Source organism: Pyxicephalus adspersus, chromosome 3, assembly GCF_032062135.1.
Source record: "Pyxicephalus adspersus chromosome 3, UCB_Pads_2.0, whole genome shotgun sequence".
Lineage (NCBI taxonomy): Eukaryota > Metazoa > Chordata > Amphibia > Anura > Pyxicephalidae > Pyxicephalus > Pyxicephalus adspersus.
In genome coordinates this window covers 109,003,633-109,024,210 of record NC_092860.1, presented here as the reverse complement: position 1 = coordinate 109,024,210, position 20,578 = coordinate 109,003,633, and the positions used below count along the sequence as shown (strand labels likewise).

Genomic DNA, 20,578 nt, shown 5'->3' with positions numbered 1-20,578 from the left:
GATTGTTAGGTACATTTTTCTGAATTTAATATCTATTCAGATCAGTGTGATGCTCACAGAAGAGCCTTCAAATTTTTTATGAACTTTTTAGGCCATACCATATCTTGGTGTTGTGCTGACAATCTTAATTCAGTCTCTCTACCATGCTAACTATGCTCCTTTCTTTTCTAAAATTAATTCTAAAATACAGGCCTTTGTTGGTTTTTAAGATCAAAGAAATAAGGACATTATTCTATTAAATGCCCTAGTGGTATAATGTCTGGTACCACTTTGCTTTCTCCCTGTAGATGGATAACTCTGTGAAACTTTCAGATGCTAAATTTTTTTTATCCCATTTGACTTGCCTAAACTTTCTTTTGATATCCCAAAAAAAGGAAGACTATCTTACTTCTGGCACTTCTCTATCACCCCTTACCACTCCCTTAGTCATTTTGAATCCAATCTAAAATTTTTCCCAGGTAGGAGAGTCATTTCTTTGTTATATAGTTATTTGGGCCCTCTTGCAAGTTCTGGAGAAATCAGAGCTTATGGTTGAATGGTAACAAGTTTATGAAACCTATTTTTCTGCTCAACAATTGGATATGTTTACAAATGCGAGGGGTGCTGAGAAATTCCTGGCTTTGCCCCCTTCCAGATGAAATAGAAAAATTAGTGTGGGGGCATATGACAGCCTAATTTCTTAGTATGTAACTGTGCAAATATCAGTTCCTTGAAATTCTTAAAACTGTTTTTTCTTTTAGTGAGAAGCTGTGATGGCAGAGGCACAAGCAAGTTTTACATCGTTAGAGTTATAGGCTGTCAATAGATTTTTGTTTCTCCAAGGAAAGTCAGCGAAGGACATTCACACTGAGATGTCACAAACACTGGGGGAGAAGTGTCCTTCCAAGACAGATTCAAGACTGGGCATTTCACCGTTGAAAATGAGCCCCGCAGTGGGCGCCCCCAACCTCAACTGACCCGGCAACCTGCGATGCTGTCCGATGAGCTGATTATTGAGGAACGGCGCATATCCGCAAAAAAGATAGCTCAGATACTGACATCTCATGGGAGCGTGTTGGGTTTGTTATCACCACTATCCTAGACATGTGCAAGCTTTCAGCGAAGTGCCGAAATGTTTGAACAGTGATTAGAAGAAGAAACGAGTTGAAGCTTCCAAAGCCGTTTTGGCCCATTTTGAAGCTGCACACGACTTTTTGGCTAGGTTAGTGACTGAGGATGAAACCTGGCTCCCCATCTATGATCATAAAACCAAGGAACAGTCTAAGGTTTTGCGCCACAGTGGGTCCCCACGACCAAAAAAGTTCAGAACCCAGAAATCGACCAAAAAAGTCACGGCGTCTGTTTTCTGGGACAAAGACATTATTCTGTTGGTGGACTACCTACCTCAGGGCTCTAGTATCAGAGGACAATATTATGCTAACCTCCTGGGCCAGCTGAAGGAGGCACTTAAGACGAAAAGCTGTGGAAAAGTGATCAAAGGGATCCTTTTTTAATTGCAGGACAATGCACCTGCGCACATGTCCAATGTTGTGGTTGCCAAACTGAACACCCTTGGTTTCCAATTGGTCCACCATCCCCCCTACCCACCTTACCTGGCCCCTTCAGACTATTATATTATATTATATTATTTGAAGAAACACCTGAAGGGGCAACGTTTTAAGGACATTTCTGACATTAAAGATGCTGTTGAGAGCTGGTTTGCGGCCCAACCAAAGAACTTTTATTTGAACGGTCTAGAAAAGCTGCAACTATGCTGTACCAAGTGCATCAGTTCCAGGGAGGGATATGTTGAATAAAGGTGTTATTTCAGAACTCTGGCTCTCTTCTTTCTGGGCAAAGCCAGGAACTTCTCAGCACCCCCTCATATGTGTCAAAGCACAAAAGGTCCCTTTTGGTAACAGCTTTCAAGCTACAAATTTGTTGGTATCACATCCCACAGGAGCTTCGCCTTCCCTGCAACTCCTAATAATTGTTTTCTTTCCAGGGGGGGTCCCCTGATAGAGATGTTGGAGAATATATTTTGGAGTTCTTAGACCATTATGGCAACAGATTGGTGATTGTATAGAGAAACTCTCTGATGTCTCTCTTCTCCTCGTACCTGTTTTTTCTATGTATGTTGCTATCCTTTTAACCCTTTATCCGTTTTACCCTGAGAAACTCTACATAGTATCTTTGGTGTGTTTCAGTGGGTAATAGTTTTAAATTTGCAATCCTCTTCAGTACTCTTTACCCAAGTTCTTCCTAGGATGGATATGTTAATGTTAATAGAGAATATTTTTAATTCTGTTCAGCCATGGAATGGCTAGTATCTTTTTCCCCCCATTACCTTTTGCTACTCCATATGGAAAACTTTAGGCAAGAGGAGTGAGAAATGCACCATCAAAAAACACATGGCTAGTATGTTTCAAGAATTAGGATTTCTCCTTTATCAACAGGGCTCAAAACTAATAATTAAAAATATATGCATTGTGACAGATAAATTCCCCAATGCTAATTAAGTATAGAAAACCAATTCAACAGCAGGGCAGATAACTTTGGGATGCAAAATCTCAAATTAGAATACAAAAGTTAAAATGAATTATACCCACAACTAATTTGTATAGCTGTGCTCCACAAGAATTTCAATGGTACAAATGACAGGCTCTCCATTAAAACAAAAACTGATTACATTCATAAACTTAGATTGCACCAGATTTTTTTCTTCATTATCTGTTAATGAGGTAGACACATTTAGTGTGAAAATAATGTTTGAGCTAATATCAGAAAAACTGGCTTATATATTGCAGAAGCTGTTTTAGTCCCATGAGAGGAAATTACCTCAGTTCTCACAGCAATATTGATATACAAGATCTAAAAATATCTGTTCTGGGACATGTAACACACAATATAAGATGATTAGGGTGCAAAGGGAGAAAGGTAATAGAGAGATAGATGGGATGCCTCTACATATAATCATTTCAGTCCTTTGGGAATCCTGTGACTTGGTTATATAACAAAAAGCTGTCTCATTTCTATACTACACTGGACTGTGCTTTAATTTACAACTGCATTCAAAAATTCCATATAAAAAATAAGAGTACTACAGTATATTTGCCTTGACAGCATTTCTAGTGAGTTAGAAAAAAAAACATTTTAACCATTTAAACATTTCTCATCCAAACAGAATGGATCATAGCTGTATTACCACTGAGCATAGCTGTAATACAATAAAAAATGACACCCCTCTTTACATAAAGTGCAATAGGGTTCAATCTTAGGAACAGATCTTCATAGTCCTTCATAGGCAGGAAGACTCCCCACACAAACCCACCACACATATTCTATTTAGTCTTTAGTCTTAGTAGTAGACATATTATTCATAAATAAATATCATAAATTCGGGCTGGGGGGTAAGAACAGAACTTTGAGTTTTGTCTGTATTGTGTCTTGGATGGGGAATCCTGAAGAAATTGGTATTATATTTTTGGTAGAGCTTTTCTTTCTTTGTTGGCACTACCAGAAAATGCTTAAGGTTTTCCTTAAGCATTTCATGACAAGAAAACCTAGGAGGCCACTACTGATTTGCGGAGGTACTGTTAGGTGCCAGTAATTGACTCCTGCAACTGCAGACTGGAAACTAAAAAAAATGCAAAACCAAACGGGTAGTCAGTCATGTGAAAGGCAATCATTTGTTTTTGTTCTGAAATGTTTAAGTTTATTCACTATAAATTAGATTTTACACACAAATTTGCTATGGTTTTTTTTTCTAACTATAATGTGCTTTGGTAAATCTGTGCATCAGGCAAACTTGTAAATACATTTTCACATTTGCAAATCAGTCACAAACCATAAACTAGGAAGGGGGTTTATGATGATAATGAGATAAAAAGGTATGCTTCATTTGGGCTGCAAATATATTTGTGTTCAGTCTGACAAATTCTGATATGAAAGCCTGCATTTAAACGGGATTTTAGCTAATCATGAAACATGGCTGCTACCAACATTATTGTACTGAGAAATAGTGGGGATTGTGTTTTCACATAGATGTCATAACTACTGGGCAATAGGTAGCTGAGAGAGTTTTTTATGTTATGTCAGACTGTAGTTCTACTGTAAAGTAAACATAAAAAACCTAGATCAATAAAAAAACTACTTTTTTAAAAAAAAAATCTTACCAATATAGTTGTAACAATAACAGTTTTGTTTTCAAGACCCATGGAGTCATTAGCAGACATTACGTCAGTAACTGTAACCACCATTTTGTCAACTTCGCTCCAGTATCCAATCTGTCAAGTTAAAATGACAAAAAGCAAGTGATGGCTAATTTATAATAAATACATATTTTGGGGTAGGTTTTACTGGAAAACCTATGAGTAAAAGAAAGAGTGTTATGAAACTAGACAGAATCAAATGTAACAAACTGATTTAGCCACATAGTTTAAGTACTGATATTTTTTTTTACTTTTTTCATACAAAAAAAACAAACAGTAAATATTCTATACATTATAGATGCATCAGAACTGCATAATCAAGCCCCAAAAAAGTTATTTCTAGTTTTAGATGAAGGAAAATTTAGAACAAGATTTTAGATTTCTACTGCCTTTTAGAGTTGCTTTAAAAAAATTCACCTTCACTTCGTGTCTGGCATAAATGGTTTGATCAGACAGAGAGTAAAGAAAAATGTGCAACAGAAAAAATGGCAGAAATATAAATAGAAATACAAAAGCCTTACCACACTCCTCCAAAGAAAAGCAACATTCTTCTAAATGTGTTTCTGTGGGAGAAATCCTGTCTAGTAAAATCGTTTCAATACAGTTGAAGTTGGAGTAAACCTGACAAGGGTTCTAATCCTTCTCCACTATATTTGAAGCTAAGAAAAAGTGTTGTTTGGTGATGACGGCACAGATTTTTAGACATGGATTCACGAGTACCAGCAAACAACATCTACCTGCAGCAAGTCCAGCAATTTATACATTATAACAATGGCAACAGATCTAATATTGTTTCAAATATTTTAATTGCCAGTAAAAACAAAAATAACTACTTTTTTACTCCTAATTACCTTTCGAGGACCATTGCTTTTAAGTTCCATAATGTTGATTGTATAATTTACTCTTTTACCATTTTGGTCAAATTTTATATTTCCTGTCAATCCATCTACTTGCACCTTTTGAAAAAAAAAAAAAAATTATTGACTTGTTAACAAATTTTTATATGTAAACATAAATAAAATGCAAACATTTTGGAATCACTGACAGTTTTTCCTAGGCTCTATTTGACAGACTTCCCCTCACTGGGAACAACCGTTTTTTCTATACAAAAAGTAAGGGAAAACCCGGAATAGGGAAACAGACAATTATAAACCGTTAACAGAGGTTCTAGCATGTATTACGTTTGTCTGTGTTGCTGTTAAAGATATTCTCCCTCACTTCTTGTACTGGGGACAAGGACAAACATTCTACTAGACAAGAAGTGAAGGAATCACTTCAAAAGTGCCACCAACTGTAGTGAAACCTGACATGAGTTCTAAAGCTTTCCACTCTATCTAAAATTTTAAAAATGTTTTGGCTGTAGATACACTTTAGGGTCACATAAACAAAAAAAAAATAGAAATGATTCTTCTAAAACATTGTCTATTATTCAAAAATAACATCTATACAAGGAAAAGTTAGATATTATGCTCACCATTCCCCAAACTTTCATAATGCAGGGAATGATTTCATCATCCTGGTGATGAGATCCCAGATAATGTCAAACACTTCATATCTTGAAAGTGTAGTACACTGCTGATCATCTTAACAGCAAGATCTGGGCTACCTAACATTTCCCAGAATCTCACCAGAAGTACAATGATATCACCCTTACCAAGGTAACACTGGTGGAAGCTTAAAGAAAGGCAGGTATACTACCTAACTTTTTTAGTATTTCAGCAGTGTGGGGCCAGGGTATAAAAAAGCAAAGCATGCTTTTAGGGTACAAGGTCTCCTGAATGAGTTGACATCAATCACTTTTTGGGTTCAAAACACAACTGAATAATAAGCTGAATAGGTAGGCTAGCTGCTTATACTAGAGAGATTCTTCCCCCTGTTTGTATCCCCAGTGTTATGGAAACAGAATGAAAAACATTGCTAACTCTATCCAAAACCTAAAAATGTAACAGCAGTAGAAAGCAAAAGTGTAAAAAAAATAATTGTTGCTAGCCTTGAATTACCTGTTTTAAAGCTCTTTCTATTTCTACTCCATGTCCCCATGGCACTGCTGGATTTGCTAAACAGTCACCAGCATTTCCTCTCCTTGAAATTTCTATCCTCTGTTTCCTCAAATTACGAAAGGCTTCTGTCATCACTTGAACAGCATCAAATGTTAGAGCTGATGTATACTGAAAATGGCATATAGAATATTAAAAAAAAATCATACATATTCATAATATACCATACAATACACAAATAAAATAAAATTAAGCCGAGACACAGGATCGTAATTTTGTCATGTTTGGGGGTAATTAATAAATGAAATATTTAATAAATGTTTAGTATATAAGATAAAACACTGTTCACTGTTAAAAAATTCAGATTGTAAGGTCTCTGTTACCCATAATTGGGTATTCAAAGTGAACATAAGCTTACCTTTATTATTTATTCTACTATTCATCATATGAATCATCAAATCATATAATTCTTTAGTAAATCAACACTATTGCATTTTGTTTTACATAGCATAGGTTGCTAATGACCACACGCCGCAAGTCCACATATATTTATGTCATTAAAACAATTAACAGAAACAAAGTGTATCAAAACATATTTTCTAATGATATATATTTACAAATACATTTATATTTGGTCACAGATTATGGATTTCCAAATCAAAAAATCAAAAAATGTATTAATAGAGGAAGGTTGCTAGTGAAGCATTTAAGTAAATTGTTGTGTTTCTTAGAAAAGTAGGACGTGTGGATTGTCCCATAGTTAGCTTGGTGCAGAGTGCTTGGGGGCACTAAGCAGTCAACACGAATATGAACATAAATATGTGATTTGTTTCCACACCAACAGATATCAACACAGCAGCTCATTTTACAAAGAAGAAACATAATACAATGTGACTGACATGAGCTGACATGGCAGCCCATTGTGGGCTATCAGCTGTTAATATATTCATTTTAATAATATAAGAATATGAACAATGCACATTATGTTAAAGTTATTGTAGACTGTTCACAAATGTAATGCAAAGTAAAAAGACATATTTCATGTAGCAGAACATATAAAAATGTAGAACATATAAAACATGTGAAGGGACGAGATTGCAGTGTGGTGCCGCTCGCTCGTTCTCCCCCTACCCTCTCCATAGAGCAGAATGGCATTGTATGTACAACGCTTGTTCATGCATCTTTCAGTCTTTTTTCGTGGAAAAGATTGTGAAAGATTCTTTCCAACAACAAAAATCTAACGTGTGTACATAGCCTTTGTTATAGGTGTGAACCAGGATAACATAACAGTGGGCTTGTCTTTGTTCTGTCATTTTTTTTATCAGTAGATATATCCCTAAATTATGATACTGTAGTAGTACGTTGGTGAGTATCACCCACAAAAGTCATAAAGCACTTCACTGAATAAACGCGAGGAAGGGGAGTAGGGGGACTCATAGAACTCATAGAATCCCAATGCAGGAGAAGAGCTGATAAGACCACATGAAAATGGCAATAGGTGGGCAGGAGACAGAGGAAGTGGATCCAATAGATTAAAGTCAGCAAAGAAAGCAGGAGCAAAGTTCTGGAGGTAAGAGGAAAGAGGAGGAGACCGATGAGTGAGGAGTTTGGAACACAGGCATTACTTGAAGCGTAACACTAAAGACTAGGCCCCGAGGACTGAAGGGCAGAAATAATAAAATGACTGCACTGGTCATTTCTATGTTTCCACTAGTACATATAATATCCAAAAGTTGAACGCTGACTAACAATATTTTCTGTATTAACAGTGGAGAACTTCACCAGTTGTAGAAAGCTTTGCATGGTAACAATTGTGACATAGGCAACACATTTGTTGTGCAACCTTACTGACTCAATTTTAGGTTTACTATCAACTACACTGTGGTATTCTCAAAACAGATCCCCTTCAAACCCCATACAAGCATGTAAATATTTCCAGAGCTCATGGGTATTGGTGTACAGTCCTGGAAAAATATCCAGATGACTGCTAGATTTGACAATAGAAACATAAGGCATTCTACAGAACTAATGCATTGCTATATCAAACAGCATGATTGTAGGTAGATCAATATAAAAAAAAAATAGGTGGATAGTTCTTAGTACTGAAAATTAGCTTGTGTTCTTATGAAATCTACAAGAATTATCCTAGACATAATTTAAAGCAGTTAGAAAAGCACATTCTGCGTTCCAGTTCTGGCCTACCAACATACTATGATGGTTTATTTTAGTACGCTAAATTTATGCCCTTGTGACACACAAGATGAATCATTCACTCTTCTAACAAAAGCTCTTTTTGTACAGATCTGTGTTAAAAAAACCCTTGATTAAGCAAGCTTTTCACCATAAGTAGTTGGCATCTTAAAACGTCAATAGATTATTTTGCAATAAAAATTGTTGATTCATCCCAAGCTACAGAAAACATTTAGTGGGTTAAAGTATTAGTAGGATTTGTTTTCCCCCAAAGTAAAACATAGATGCAAAGGGGTCCATTTACCAAAGTTGTGAGAGAATAGTCACCTAAGATTCTGACACAATTCTCCTGATAAAAACTTTTCCTCCTGTTTGAAAAACTTTACAAAAAAGTATAATTCCTAATTTATCCATAAAGTGTAATAAAAATAAATTAGGGAAGATATCAGATCAAGATTTTTTTTTACTAAAGAAGCAAAGAATGTGCCGTTTTTTTTTTTAATAATTTATGTTAGCACATGATTGGATATTCAAAGTGAACACAGGCTCACCTATTTACTACCACTGACATTGCAAAGTTCATTTCAGTTTTTACTTTTGTAGTAAATCAATTTCTTTATGTATCACCATGTAAATGATGTATAAAACAGGTAAAAATGCTCTAGTTTAAAAAAAAGGTTATGACATATATATACATTTTCGTAATTAATATTATTTTATTCATTACTTATACGATATGATGCATATGATCTTTGCAAATAAATGAAAGTATCTAAAGTCACAGCAAACTAAGACAAATATTACCTTAATTGTACTTGTGTGTGCTCCAGGGTATTCCTTCTCTTCTAGCGTTGACCAACGCTGTATAAATTTGGCAACTGCTGGATCATCATAGTCTACGATCTGAAATCCTGACACATTAGCTCCTCCAAACTGTATCTTTGATAAATCTCCATCCATAAAGCCCTGGGTGAAAAATATTAATTTATCAATTTTCAGATTATATCTATTTCAACAGCAGAATAAATACAATAGAGTGTCCCTCAGTACTCTTCTACCGATTGTAAAGTTTTGTGACTTAAAGTGAAACTTAACTTGTAAGAACAAAATTGTGAGAAGGCAGAATGAATATTGCAAAATGGACAGGCAAGTTTTTTAAGCAATAAAATAAATTTACCTGCTTGTTTGCTATTTTTTTTCCTCAATGAACACTGAGCTGGGCATGTGCAGTGCAGTGTATGATGCTGGGTATCCCAGTATTCCCCTTGATTTTGGGAATGATTGAAGTTCTGTATTTATGTACTGGAGGTTTATTATTCTGGCCAAGCTAATCCTATAAGAGGACCAGGAAGAGATGGAAGCACCCGCAATGGAATGAGGACCGGTAAGTGTGATGAAAAAGTTGCAATCAGGCAGGTAAGTTTATTTATTGTAAAACAGACCTTGTCTCCTCTACAATAAAGGACATGACTGCTCACAATTCTTTAATAATTTAATTTAGTTCTGCTTTAAAGAAATTTTAAACATATTGAAATGCAATGAGGCTCGATCATTCATCAGTGAAATATTTTATGTTGGTCAAGAAACACAAGTAGGCTATAACTGAATTAAGTAGATTTGCTTTTTTTAATGAAGTTATAAAGAAATAGGCAAGCTAAATATTTATCCTACAAGTCAGCAAACTATAGTGATCAGTATAATACTGAGTGTATACCCTATTGTAATATTAAAACTCAACTCAAAATTATTATCATAAAGTAAACCCTGTGCAGATGTAAAAGACATAATGGTCTATTTATACAGAAGTGAATCTGACATTTACCGAAAAATTCACTGGAGGATAGGGGAATCTCAAAGGTTATGTTGACAAAGCAGGAGTACATCGGTACCTTGTGGTTCCTTTTTAACACTTAGCCTAAACATATAACTTGCACATTTTAAGGAGACTCTCACTATACAATTGTAGGTCTCTTTGAAGCCCATCCCCATGCATCTCCAACAGATACAGATACAATGTTGCCCAGTCATTTATCATATAACATTCTATAAAGCCTGTGTCGGATTGCCTCACGTTCTTTGCAGTGGCTCCAACAAATGAAGAAGCAATGGGCTGTATAGATGGACACAAGTGAACTTTAGCAAGATACAATCTCATTAAACATATGTTTTAAATAGATTCCAAGTGCTTGTACACAAAGGAGTCCTACCTTGACCTATATGCTATCTACCTTTCACCCACAAGCATATCTGTTATGTAATGCGTACCAGGAGTTCTAACCCAAACCCCTTCAATCTGGATTATTGATTTTACTTCATTGCTGCTCACAGATGAGAATCAGACAAAACAAATCCAGCCTCTTTGTTGTTTGCAACACCAGTCTAATGTTATTTATGCCGGTATAATGGTAAAAAAAAATTTTATCAGAAGTTTTTGGAAAAAAATTGCTGCACCAAATGATAATTTAAGCTATGTGCTTTTTATTGTCACAATTGTAATAAATCTCTGAAAAGTATCCTCTCCCAGCATGGGTCACTACAGGGCTATGCTCATAGATTATGAAGTATTACTAGTTTATTGAATGCTGGATTATCTGATATATTTTTTTATATATATATATATATATAAAATTTATTTCAGGCTGATTAGTCACACATCACACCTCGATACATGGCATGGATTTGCATTATTTTACGGATGCATTTTATTTGGTTGTTTTCCACTGCATACCATGAGCTGGAGGCCACATATTTTAGTGTGCTTCTCTAACTGTCCCATCTGCAGTGGGAAACCTATGCCAAGAGCAGTAGAGTAACCAATAAATCACTAAAACAGATTTTGGCATGAAATTTTTCATGCTATGACGTTCCTACATCTTAGAAAGCTATTGCTTTATGGAAAGGTTTGTACTTTCATTAACTTAGAAGAGAGCCACAATTGTAAAACCAGATGCACATCTTAGTTATTCTATAAAATGATGCATAAAGGAGAAAGTATAGAAAGAGTAAATTGTGAACTGAACTGCTTCTTAATATATTAACCATTTGTACATATCAACAGGTGTGCAAAGATTACAGATGTAGTTTGATGATCTGAAATGCAATTAGGGTTTCTCTGCTGAATGTCACAATAACATCAATGACAACTTGCTTGGGTTCCTTCACCTACTAATAATCCACACTTTTTCAAGAGATTGAGGGCCATCATCTTAATAAATATAGGTGAATTTGAGGTTGCATCCTGTCTGAGTAGTTTAATAGCACCTTCTCGAAGGTTTTTAAAACATTTGGATGGATTTCAGTCTATCAGGCGAGGAAAATGAAAGTAGAATGATGGTCTGATGATTGCAATTTTTGAAACTACAGACATTATCAGCCACTTTTTTCTTCCAAGAGCTGCTCATGTGCTGCTTTCTGCCATTTCATTTCAAGCAATAGCCTTAAGGCCCACAGCAAAACTAATTTGAAGTCTGTACTGCAAAGACATACATGTGCAGTGTTGCATCTCCCAGAAGACATTGCTGGAGTCCAACATAAGCAGCACCATCGTAACCAGGGAGCAGTTATTCTGAGATTTGTGTTAATATATATTAGAATGATCACGAAGGCGAAGACGCCCTTCAGATAACTAGTATAAGAAGATACACTTAAGAATAAATTAGTAATAATGTACTAGCCTGGAAAATGTGTGTATATACATCAATAGTTAATAAACATCTTACACTATGCCATCAAATTACATTCAGCTAATTTATAATAATCCTATATACTAAAAGAAGGATGTAATTATGCAGGGACCCAACCTGCACGCGCACACCACAATCACTGCCCGCAACACGAACACCACCGCCCATAGAGTGCACGCCACCGCCGCTGGAACAGTTGTAATGGTGACATGTAAACGCGCCAAAAAAAACCAGCAGGTGACACTTTCAGTCAGTGTGCTCTACTCCACTCCACAGTGCCAGAAGCTACTCCACTCCGCAGTGCCAGCAGTCAGTGTGCATTTTGAGTTACGAGTGCAGCAACTCCAAGACATTTTGGACATAAATGATATAACAATTAAACTTCAATTTTATTTTTTAAAAATTTGGTAATTTTAGTACAAATATATTTATTTAGTAAATAAAAACTTTCCCAGGACGCTCCACTCTCCATGATTGCAAGGGATTGCCATTCTTGGATTTACAATTCTTTTGAGAATCAGGGGTTTACTGGTAAAATATGTTTTACATAAAATTATCAATATTATGAATACACGTATGTTTGCAAATGAATAACTTAGGCTTGGCATGTAACATGAATAAAGTACATGTTAAATCAAAAATGCCTAAAGCACATTTTGAGACCTTGCAAAAGGAAGATTAGTTGGCAAGGTTGCATATGTGCTCTTAAATAGTAAAAGCATTCAGAACATGAAAGGCACAAAAGTGTACAGTATAAATGAGGATGATTCTTTTGAAATCTACAGACCTAACACTGGCTATCACAGTGCTGATTTCACAGAATGGACTGCAATACTGGATGGAAGCTACTGGAGGAGGAAGGAGCTGGGAGGAAAGTAGAAAAAGCTGGAATGAAGGCAGATAACACTATCTCCCTTACTTACATAGTGAAGAAGCATAGTTATAGGTTTTGTGGGAAAAAGGACCAGGAAATACTACACTTGGTTGACCCCTAAATGCAATGTTTTCAACATACAATGCTGAGCATTAGAGCATGCTAATTCACCATGAAGATGTCACTCGAGAAGTATTTTTAGGCTTCAAATATTTTAAACCATTTTTTTTTTATAATTTTCTATACTTTTGTGAACACTTTTTCAAAATAGAGTGGACATTTTTATCTAGTCATTTTCCTTTTCCTTTTGCTCCCAGACTGTTCCAATAATATGCAAAGAGCAAAAGAAAAGCCCTGTGTAAAGTACAGGTGTTTGGAGTTATTGCTAGTCGAAGGCTAAGGATTCCCTGTGTAATAGAACTGATTTGCCCAGCATAGAGTAAGTCACATGCTTCTCCATATCATAAATTCGTAGTAATTTTCTTTACAGGGCTAAATGATGGGAGGTGCAAAGGAAAAGTAAAAATATGCTAGAGGTGGATGTCGGTTTAAAGCAAACCTGTTGCTTTGCCCTTAATAGGCAAAACACAAGTTTGTTTAGGGGTCAGAGCAAAGTTACATATGATATAAAATAATATGTCAATCATGTGGTTCTACTTTATATAATATGCGGCTACTTTGACATAAGGTCTTTCAGTCCTGGAGGAAAAGGGCAATCTATGCCAGCTTGCAGAAAGAATGAGAGACTGATGGCAGCCTTATATGTAAAATGGAATAAAAAATAAGTAAAGTTTAAATAAGTTAAATAAAAAAATGTTGGAGCTGGATACAAGATTTATATATAAATTTTACTATGTGTTTTGTAATATTTTAGGTTTTTTTTATGTTTGTTTTGCTGTAATTCCTGACCATGTTTATTTGATGCTGAGATTGCAACACCCGTTCCTCTGTCCATTAAAGTAAAACGCTAATTTTAATAACCAAACTTAGTTTACAAGGAGGAAGCCTTTTTATTGCACAGGAGACATACTATTGTGAAGTTGTCAGCTCAGCAAGGGAGCTTGCAGAAGTTGCTTTGCTGGAGGGGATGTGATATAGGTAGCTAGCTTCCACATAAGAGCAACGTTCATCATCTTTATATTATTCATCTTAAAAAATGTTTAGGCCTATCAAATATCAAAGTGAATGGTACACTGTGTATGTGTAGGTAATTGCAAATATAATATATCGATCGAAAATACATCTGTTTAGAAGTTTTAGTGTCTCTTACCTATAGAGATGGTGACAGCGGTAGGGACCTTCTAACTCATAGGTATAGCTACTAACAATATTCCCAATGGTTAATAATAGCCACTTCTACCTGAATACCTAAATATCCAAATAACACCCTAGGCTTAACAAATACAACTGTTAGTAGGCAAACCTAATTACGGCAATGCACTGAATGTGCCTACTGAATGTGCATTCCTTAGCATATGACAAATATGTATTGTCCAGGTGCAGCCTTACCTATGATTGGCTGGAAATCATTAATGTGACTTATGCATGGGTTCTTGAATATGCATAAAAACTGCTGTACAAAGCTAAATCTGCATTGTTATTTTAATGTATTTTAGCAAGGGAAATTCGCTAAATATAATCTACTATGGCAGAGACAAAAACTGCAGCAAAAGCAATACTGCATGGTCACTTCCATTATGTCACAAAGTTACATCCAAAAGTAGCTAAGCATCGTAGTCAAAGAGTAAACAGACAATAATAATACAATGGCAAACATGATAACAAAACACAGTTGAAATGAGCTTTTCACCTGTCTTACAAAGATATACATTTTCAGGGCTCATTTACACAATATGTTGCTTAAACAATGTGCATTTGTTTGCATTAAGGCATGGTAAAGTCTAGTGTCAGTGCACCTTGGCACACCAGAAAAAAAACTTGCACCATTTTCATCAATGCAGGGACCCAACTAATTCACATCTGTGCATTGTGGTGTGTTTTTATCCAGGTATGTTTTCCACATTTTATAAAGTGCCACTCAGAACTTTACTATAGCGTAATGATTTGTAAAAAGCAGATTGTTAAAATTGATTGAATTTTTTTAAACTTCTACTACTTGCAAAAGTGGCTGGTAAAGTTAAGCAGTACTGAACATCATAACATGATAATTACCTGCTAACAAAAATAACAAGTATTAAAAAAGCACTCTAATGTCTGAATATGACCCCTTATATCAACCCAAAAAATGTCAGTAAATTCAATAAAATGAAAAATACTGTTTTTTTATTTAGGTAGAAAGTATGTTTTAATATACTTACTAGATTAGCTATGATATAATGGTAACCCTTTACGTGTTTTCCAATGGTAATAACCTAGAAGATAAAAGACAGTTGAGGATTATATACAAATTCAGTTGACTTAAAAAAGACAAGAAATGTTTGCTGATGTGGTGGACAGGGCCCAATTAATCTGACACTATAGGACCATGTCTAGAGGCGGCAAAAGTAAACAGTAAGATTTTCCTAAAAGTACAAATAATTAATATACACTTATTTAAACACTGCTACAATATTCTTAAGCTATGTACATCAATTTATGTAGATGGAAAATATCTTTTGTGATTGTTTCCAGCAACCCTAGAACAAATAAGCACTGTACACCCAGCACTGTTTAGTTACATGGATATGTGAACAGTCCATAGTTATGGAAGCAATCATCCCTGGTCATTCACTTAGGGATCAACTAGAGCAGATCGCTAAACTAGGCTGAAGGACCACCGTGTACAAGCTAGTGTAGACAATTAGTTCTAAACTGCATAAACTTACAACAGGCTACATATTTATGTAACAAAAACATTTAATTTAATAAAAATGATGCCAGCAAAAGGATACTGCTCTGGATGCCAAAGAATGTGTCTCTGGAATCTCCAGTGGTGGAAATTTTGCCCTGGTGGTAGTAGCGGTTACTGGTATATTTATGTAGCTTTTTACATGGTTTTCCATCTAAGGGAAGGTTTTTCTGGTGCTGAAAGTATAGCTCTCAGGAAATACCAGGACATTACCAAGAATAAAATACCCTAATTTAGGCCTTATGTATCAAGCAGCACTAATGTTGCATTTGTGAGCATTAATAATAATGTCAAAAATAATGCTTGATTTGCCAAAGCAAGCAAAGGTCATAAACTGCAAGTCTTCTTTTCATCATCAGTACCCAAACTTACAAACAGTCTTTTAGTTGAATGATCACAAATTCCCACACTCTTGTGACAAGCCTTCCCAGAGAAGTGTAAGCTATAGTTGATACAATGTGGGGCTTGCTGCATAACAATGCCCATTTTTTTTATTGGATTGTCAGTTAGGTTCATTAGTATGGATGTCAACCCAAAACCATATTTTTTACTAAATATCATATTGCTGTATGAGGCTGCTTCCCTTCTCAGGACAAGATTACTACGCTTTGTACTTGTTTAATTACCGGTATGTAATGTATCTTAGGTTTACCCATGACATTTTCTGAATGTCAATGAAATCACAGCATTTAATGAATAATTTTGTTGTGTTTTAAGTATTCAGCACTGCCTGGGCATGAAACAAACCTGATCAACAATATCGTTCACTTTATCCCTCTCACAGTCCAGAATCACTCTCCTCTCCTTTTTTATTTCCAGATCCTGAAAGAGGGAACGGTACGTCTCATCTTTCCTGTCATTGTTAATGTTGCCAACGTTGATTGCTGTCACTTGCCATTTCTTTTCAGCTGCAGAATCCAGCACAGCTTGCAGTGTTGATAAACCTTCAGAGACAAAATATCAGACACAAATACAGTCAAGATCAGCAATAACCCGGGGTGCTTGTACGTTTATCTGTTAAAGGCATTTTGACCATTTTTATTTTCTCATATTATTTCTCTGAAAAAAATTCTGCATTCAGCATTTCCAAACCATTATAGCGCTGTGATCACAAAACGAAGATTGTAATAGATATATAAATATTTTAGTTTACAGTCTGATAAAGTTGAATTCTGCGAAACACTACATTACTGAATATTAGTATATTTGTGAATGTTGTACCTGCCAAAAAAGTTCTGATTTTTGTTTAGCCGGTTTTGTGATCTAGTAACCCCAGCCAAACAGCAAAGCCAGGTCAGTAACCTTAAACTCATCTATTGCAATGAAGCTTGCTTACAGTTTTTTTTTTCCCCAACCTGCCTCCTGCCTGTTGCAGGACAGGGAGATATGTTTTTGGCATTTACTCTTCTCTTGTAAACAGGTTCAAAATGGTATTTAGTAGCACATTGCAAACCAGTTCTACCTGGCCAAGAGAGCTGCTCACTCTCTCCCCTCCATTATAAAATACTTGAAGAAAGGGAAATACTATAAGTACCATATGTAATACCAAGGCCATTTATCAGGAAAGTTACCCAAGCTCCTATTTAGCAGAGGCTTAGCATCTTTGTGTTAACCAGTACATAATAATGAAAGTAAGCCCACCAGGGAATTATCCCACATCCTTATAAAAGATTCCTTGCACGGACTAGCATTACAATGTAAAATTCAGCCCCTTTAGGCTGGGTCTACATGAACAATTTTAAAAACGCATATAAACGTTCCTACCACGTTTATATGCATTTCTATGCACTTTTACAAGCGTTTTAAAGCTTAACTTTAAAACGCCCAAAATTTTTTAAAAACGCCTATGACGCGTTTTACCGCGATTTGACGCAATTTTACATAAGCGTTTATAAAAGTTTAAAGTTATAGTTTTACCAGATCTCTACCACCCCACACTGGGGAATGAGTACAGGGGTACATAAAACCCCTTACTCATTCCCTGAAAGGGTTAAAATTTGTGTAAAGAGTTGGACGAGGCTTTAATGTTTAATTATTTTATTAAATGTGTGTGTGTTTGTGTAATTAAACTTTTTTTTTTACAGGTTATCTAAATGACAGGATGATTTCCATGGCTGCAATCATTACATGAGCACAGCCATGGGACTCCTCCTGACAGTGAGGGATCGCAGGGCACTAGGGGTTAAAAGAGGACAGGGCTCTCCATTCACCTCTAGTGCTCTGTGATTGGCTGAGGTTTTATGTTTCTCAGCCATTCAGCACTAGACTTGAATGGGGAGCCTTGTGCCCATTCATCTCTGCTCTGTGATTGGCTGAGAAATAGGAAACCCTGATGACAGCTCAAGCATCATCAGGATTTCTCAGCCAATCAGGCAGCAGAGCAATCAGCGGAGCTCTGCTATGCTGACAGCTCCGCTCTCCTGATTGTTCCCGCAGCCCTAGAGTAGCTGTGACTTGTGACTTCCAAAGACCTGCTAATAACGTTTTTAAAAGCCCCCATTGTTTTCAATAGAAGCTTTCATAAAAAGCTTAAAAACGTTTGTAAAAACCTCCACTGAGTTCAATGGGAGCGTTTTCCCGCGTTTTTATGCGTTTTCCGCGTTTATCCTGCTTTTTAATTTTTTTAACGTTGAAGGCAACATTTAGGATAAAGCTCATAAACCTGCCTGAAGGAAACAGCCTGGTGTAGATTAGCCCATTGGAATGCATGGGGACTTCAAACATGGGCTTTAAAAGCCTCAGGTTAAACGCTGGGGAAACAGTCCGTGTAGACTAAGCCTTAAAGTCATTAAAAAAACACCATCGGAAAGGGAAGATGTGATAGTAGACTTTATTATATTTTTAATTGTAGGGATTTCATTGCCCCCAAAACACCTCCTGAAGTTGGGAGTCTATAGTTACCTCAACTTCTTTTAACGGATTTTCAGTTCAATGTACTTTATCAAAAGAAAGAAGAACTAATACTGAAATGATCATCTTTTTACAGCACACCAGCCCATCTAATTAATAAAATATGCTAGATACGGAGGCAGCGATGCAGTTCTATTTTTAGTACATTTAATTAGGGGGGGCTGTCAGTTTCGAAAAGCAGATTTATAAATGGAATGCTTTTTTACAGTCTCCTCTATGATAATCAGCCTTTGTTGTCTTTGCAATATATGCTTTGCACATTATAAAGCCCTATTTACATTTTAAGTAAAAGACAGACCTGACACGAAACCATCCACATCAAAGTCATGTCTCTCAAAAGAGATCTAAGTATAGGAAGAAAAAGTAAAGTCAATTACATAAAACACTAAAAAGGTTTCACTGCACAGCAGGAATGTTTGCATTTGTTTCCTGACGCTTCAGAATTTATATTGATTTATATTGATGTCACCAAACCATAATTTAAAGCCTTAGCTCACCTACATACACCCTTGGTAGAATCAGATAGACAGGCAGGGACAATTCTTTGTTCAGGGATATAGTAAAACTGTGTGTAAGTATCCCCAGAGTTATTAACGTATAAGTTCTTTTATTTCTGCAACATTTAACATTTTCAAATGAATTTCATATATTCCTAGTTTTAGATGTATTGAAGGATTTCACTGTTTGCAAAAGCATACAATACACTGTAAATACAGACATACAACTGTATGATAAATGATTGTTGTTCCACAGGTCTGTGTTTGGGCAAAATGCATCACTACAAAATACTCAAAAGCCTTTTTTTTTATTTCTTGGGTTCACTGTTTTCAACTCTCATGTTCAAGTATTATATAGCAGAAAAGACCACGTTCATGCATTTATCATGTTTAAAAGGATTATAGATGTGATTTTGGTAATAATTATTACTATTGATTTTCCTAACACATTGATTCACTGTCAATTTGCTTAACATTATCGACATGTTTTTTAGTTTTCATCAATTTCTCTTGACCTCTATTTAACACATACTAAAACATAACAAAACAAAAAAAAAAGATAACAACATAGTAACAGTTGTATTCTTAATGCAGAAAAAAGTTCAGGGAGTCTGTAAAATAGAGCTGATCAGTCACCATAGCACCACTACTTGGTATAAAGGCAATCAAATCTAAGAAAATATTGACAAGTGTTCTCTCTCATACATAAGATACATACAATTATCTAATCTCCCTAAACCCAAAGGGCAAGTTGGGCATGTCTTGACCCAACAGTGATTTTCAATAAAGTATGTTATCAATGTTTTCATTTTACACTCTTTTTAATAAATGTTCTGATTGCTAACACAAATTTGCATATGTGTGTATTGTAATTCTGGTAGTCCTAGGAGATAGTGAATGCATGTGAGAAGAATATATTGCACAGTGCCTATCTCAACACAGAATATTTGCCTTTTTTTTTTTTGTTTTAGCATTTTGACCATGTACACACCTCAACTGAACTGGTTTTAGTGATAATAGATTCCTGTAGCACTAGCAGGCAGAGGTAAAGTAAAGAATGCAATACATGTACTGAACACTGTAAGCTTTTTTGTTTCCTTTTGGATTACAACCTGAAGTAAAGAGGTAAAATGAATATCTAAATATTTTATGAGGAAGTAAGTAAACAGGTAGACAGTGGAGTAGCAGTTGATATCGTGTACTTGGACTTTGCTAAAGCATTTGACACTGTACCCCACAGACGTTTAATATGCAAGTTAGGGTCAATAGGTTTAGAAAAGACAATCTGTAAATGGATAGAGAACTGGCTTAAAGACTGCATCCAGAGAGTTGTAATTAATGATTCATACTCAGAATGGTCTAAGGTTATTAGTGGTGTACCCCAGGGTT

General features: G+C 35.6%; 1 protein-coding gene across 5 annotated transcripts in view; it reads right to left on the bottom strand.

The window, feature by feature from the left end:
• Positions 1-20,578, bottom strand: part of GRIA2 (glutamate ionotropic receptor AMPA type subunit 2) — a 96,808-nt gene that overhangs the window by 30,483 nt on the left and 45,747 nt on the right. For all 5 annotated transcript variants that reach the window (XR_011919948.1, XM_072405973.1, XM_072405972.1 and 2 more), the window contains exons 4-9: positions 16,530-16,726; positions 15,253-15,306; positions 9,182-9,343; positions 6,191-6,358; positions 5,042-5,146; positions 4,155-4,265 (exon numbers count right to left, since the gene is read on the bottom strand). Coding sequence is in view for 4 of the 5 variants with exons in the window: in XM_072405973.1 (XP_072262074.1) it covers positions 4,155-4,265; positions 5,042-5,146; positions 6,191-6,358; positions 9,182-9,343; positions 15,253-15,306; positions 16,530-16,726 (797 nt within the window). In the remaining variant the exon portion in view is untranslated. The remainder of the gene's footprint in view (positions 1-4,154; positions 4,266-5,041; positions 5,147-6,190; positions 6,359-9,181; positions 9,344-15,252; positions 15,307-16,529; positions 16,727-20,578) is intronic.